General features: G+C 40.4%; 1 protein-coding gene across 1 annotated transcript; it reads right to left on the bottom strand.

Moving 5' to 3' along the window:
• Window positions 1–1,179: 1,179 nt before the first annotated feature.
• On the bottom strand, window positions 1,180–3,586 carry LOC140177713 (uncharacterized). Its single transcript, XM_072210861.1, has 4 exons — window positions 3,457–3,586; window positions 2,699–3,090; window positions 2,101–2,440; window positions 1,180–2,003 (listed from the first exon to the last, which is right to left on the bottom strand). The coding sequence occupies exons 1-4, from the start codon at window positions 3,584–3,586 to the stop codon at window positions 1,180–1,182; spliced, it is 1,686 nt and encodes a 561-aa protein (XP_072066962.1).
• Window positions 3,587–4,586: the final 1,000 nt, after the last annotated feature.

Raw genomic sequence — 4,586 nt, 5'->3', positions numbered from 1 at the left:
TGACCTTGTCCAATCTTGTGGTTCAAGAGAATGATGAGGATAATCAGGATATGGATGTTGACAATGAAGAGCAGGAGCCACAGTCGCCTCCAGCACCCCCTCCACCTCCAAGTCAACTCCCACAAGAACAACCTATGTATTCAAGCCAGTATGTACCTCAAACACAGTTTACCCCGTCGTATCCAACACATCAGCAGTATTGGGGTGTGCCACATTTTGACCCAGGAGAAGGAGGTTCTTTTAGCTAATTGCTTGGTTTCATGGCTGCACATACAGGACAATCACAATATGCCCAACAGCATAAACAGTTTATGGCGGGTGCTTCGTCGGGTGCTTCTGGAGGGTTTGTATCTGTTGACTCTAGTAGGAGTTTCGGTGGTCGTGGGGTTCTTAATAGCCAAAACCTTAATCGTGTTTCAATGGGTCTCATTGAAGAAAATGCAAACACACCTGAACGAGAGACTGATGGGTACTTAGTAGATTCACCGGACGACGAGGACGAGGACGATGAGGATGAAATAGAGGAGTCCGACGAGGATGAAGAATCCCGTAATGATGGTATTATATTTTATACATTCCCTTACTTGTTTAAAGTGTTGATTATATTGTGATTCGGTTGACTACATGGTATACTTGGTCTTTTTGTAGAACTTGTCATACTGCTATTGTATCGTTGTTGGTTTGATTACTTTATGCACTTCATTAAGTAAATTCTATACAGGTGATGCACGTGCAAAAGTGAATGCAGGCAAAGGTTACAATCTACGGATTGATTTGCCACGTTGCAATGCTAGTCGGTACACTCCTTCCATGTTCAAAAAGGCTGCCAAGAAGTGCAAGAGTCTTGTAGAGGATGTAAAATGGGCAATGAGAAAGTAGTCGTTGTGATCTTAAGATTTTCTATTTATCAATTAACTTCTTTGTGTACTAATTAACTGTTTCAAGATCTTTATGTATTAAGTAATTGTTTCATGTTCTTTATGTATTAATTAACTGTTCTATGTATGATTACTATCTATGTCATGGACTTGTTTCTATAGTTGTAATGTTTCAGATATCATTACAAAATGTTTCAAATATCATAATTTTAGAGGAATGTTTGGATAATACATAAAGTCATATTTGTCACAGGGTAGATTGTCATATGTTACAAACTTGCAAACATCACAACGTATAAATCTACTGAGCATCTCTGTCAGCATTTGCACCAGCTGTCTGACGGCATCTGCTATGGCTGTGTCTCTTAGCCCCACATTGTCTACATCGCCTGGGGCGACGTAGTATTCGCGTATCCATCTCATTCAAGAAGCGTGTCATCCTAGGGCGACCTTTGGTTACGCGTCTCAGGAACAGATTCGGTACGAAGCGAGGTCCATTGTAAGCGGGCCATGTAGTAGGATTCCCCAGTGGCCTAAACCTGGCTCGGTACACCCGTCGAACCTGGTCCATCTTATACACATCATGGACATAAACTTGCCAATCTAGTCGTTGATTTGCACAACATGCAAATATATGGCGACAAGGAAGCCGGTCCACTTGGAACTCACCACAGTCACATCGTTGTTGCCGGAGGTCGACAGCATATTGTAGTCCACTTGGCATCTCACGCACCTCAAAGACCTCATTTTGCCGGTCAAAGCAACTGACTTGGATGTTTTCTGATCCTAGCTGGTTTGCAGGCAACTTTGAGGTCACGACTTCCGAAAAAACATGTCCAGCATTAATCCGTGCTTCCGCCTCGGCTCTTTTTCGGGTGAACAACTCGTTAAGTCTGTAGAATGTTGCCTTGACAAGAGAAGTAATGGGTAGATTGCGTGCACCCTTCAATACTGAGTTGATGCATTCTACTAGGTTCGTCGTCATGTGGCTCCATCGATAGCCACCATCAAATGCCAACGCAAACTGTTCGCGGGAAATTCGGTCTAACCAGTTACTGTAAGCCTCGCCCCGTTCTTGTAAACGCTGATAATGCACTTCGTACTCGCGCACCATCCGTGAATAACCTACACGATAACAAGAAAACAATCGTAAAAAAATGGATGAGAAGCACTTATTGAAAGTAACTCTGTTAGCCACGTTCTTAGAATTACTCAATGTTACCTGTATTGACGACCAGTTTTTGTAGGTACGGTACCTTGAATTTTCTCAGAAAATTCGACTCTATATGCCTGATGCAAAACATGTGGAAAGCTCTGGGAGGTGACCAAGCTCCGTTACTGCGTGCCACTGCTGCATTGATGAATTCGTGTCGGTCGGATATCTGCCCCACACTATCCCGAGTGACATGTTGTCGCAGGTTACTGAGGAAAAAGTGCCACGCATCAGAAGTCTCTCCCTCCACAATAGCAAACGCAATGGGGACGATGTTGTTGTTGCCATCCTGTGAAACTGTCACTAACAGACAAGCCTTATAATTTCCATACAAGTGAGTCCCATCCACCTGGACAATTGGCTTACAATGTCTGAATGCTCTAATGCAGGGGTAATAACTCCAAAATACTCGATGCAATACCCGAATATCAGTCACCAAGTCATCGCCTTGATATGCATGCATAGTCTCAAAATGGACAACAACTGATGGCTCCTTATGACACATGGCCTCAAACCATATAGGCAATGCTTCGTACGATGCTTCCCAACCTCCGTATATTTTTTCTACTGCCTTTTGCTTAGCCAACCATGCTTTCCGATAACTGACGGTGTAGTTGAACTTCGACTGCATTTCTGCAATAACTGATTTTACCTTTAACGAGGGGTTAGCCTCGACCAACGGCTTGATGAATTCTACAATTGTGACCGAATCCAGCTTAGAATGATCCTGAGAAATGGTGGCTCTGGTACAGGTGTGACTACCATTATACCTCCTTATAACCCAACAGTGCTTCCTGCTGATCATGCTAACCTTGACAAGCCAATCACACCCTAACCCATACTGTGTACACTTGGCATAAAATGTCAACGACTCCGACTCATACACCCGGTAGTCTACACTTCTTCGAATGATATACTCTTTCATTGCCTTAATAACAGCTTCTCTGGAACTGAATTCCATCCCAACGACAAACTCATCATCTGCGACAATAGGAATTTCTGCAACGAAGGTAGTCAAACATAAAACACTTAATACACGAATATTTAATAATCGAAACCACAACTAAATCAATACTCACAGCATCAATTATGATCTAATAATAATTTATACATCCGCTCACTGTCTCATTCTAAACAAAACAACAACATAAACACATAATCAAATACTGATTAATAAATACTAATTTTTTTAAACTAAATCAATAGCTAACTAACAACATTATTACCTTAACCTTAACTAAATAAAACCGATACACAAACGCTAGTTTAGTATATATTCACACATTGCTAAACTATTTCGTCCATCGATCAATCTAATTAATTACAAGCTTCTAATCCTATTTATAAATATAGGCAACCACGTACCTGCACTCATATATTCTGGAAACTCCGGAACATGCATGGCATCCAAATCCAAAACTCGCATGAAAGATGGCTCCTCAAACGGAACCTCGTTTGCGAGTGCATTTGCAACGTCCACCACATTTGGAGCCATGATGCTGTCACCTTGATCTTCATCACCATCTGGACCAACAACTTCGTAATTACTTTCGAACTCTTCTTCACTATCACTATTGTAATCCTCGTGTACAATATTCTGGTCGGCCTCAAATTGTTCGAACTCAACGTACAACTCGATGGACGAGATTTGACCACGACTTTCAATATACATTGAAAACATCTCTTGCAAACTAGCTTCATCCGTTACATATTTGGTTTGAAATTGGACGAATCCACCAAACACCGGTATGGGATATCTGTATAAAATACAAGATATTCTCCTTGGCATCTCAGAATCTATCTTCTCACAGATCACACATTTAAGCTCTTCAAATGAAATTGTGAAGGGAATAACAACATCTAACGGATTTTCATAGATAAATTTCACACCCTCAGATGTTTGTAATAAAATCTGACCAAAATAATATACTTTCAAAAGTACTCTATCATCCATTTCTCTCACTCTACTAAATAATAACAGAAATCACACTAACAAATTATACAAATGCAGAGAACCAGAGGAAGAAGACGAGCAAGCTTGAATAAGAACACGGATCTAAGACTGTTGTACGAGTTGCACAAGTTTATATTTTCATTAACCCTAAATCGGACCTACCGTTTACCATTGGCAGATTCAAATTAATTTAAAAAAAAAGAACTCGGACGGTCCGTTTTGCATTGTTAAAATTCAAATTCCAGCCATCATCAAGTCGTACCCTCCGACTTGTTTGCTTTTTTTTTTTTTTAACAAAGAACTCGGACCCTGCGAGTTCTACCACCTAGACATGACATAAAGCTATCCCACCTTCTCCTCTAGCACTTCCTATTTCCATATCCGAGGAAAGCACACTCATGGGTTCCATAACTAAAAAATTGAGCCACAAAAATCATACACAAGATGATAAAAAAAATTATATAAACAGTTTTATTATAGACATTATACATGATAAGGTTCAATAACTTTGTTTGCTCTATATAACCTTATTATTGTATAA

The sequence above is a fragment of the Arachis hypogaea genome, chromosome 13 (assembly GCF_003086295.3).
Source record: "Arachis hypogaea cultivar Tifrunner chromosome 13, arahy.Tifrunner.gnm2.J5K5, whole genome shotgun sequence".
NCBI classification, from domain to species: domain Eukaryota; kingdom Viridiplantae; phylum Streptophyta; class Magnoliopsida; order Fabales; family Fabaceae; genus Arachis; species Arachis hypogaea.
The sequence above is the reverse complement of the archived record's forward strand: the minus strand, read 5'-3'. Positions and strand labels throughout refer to the sequence as shown.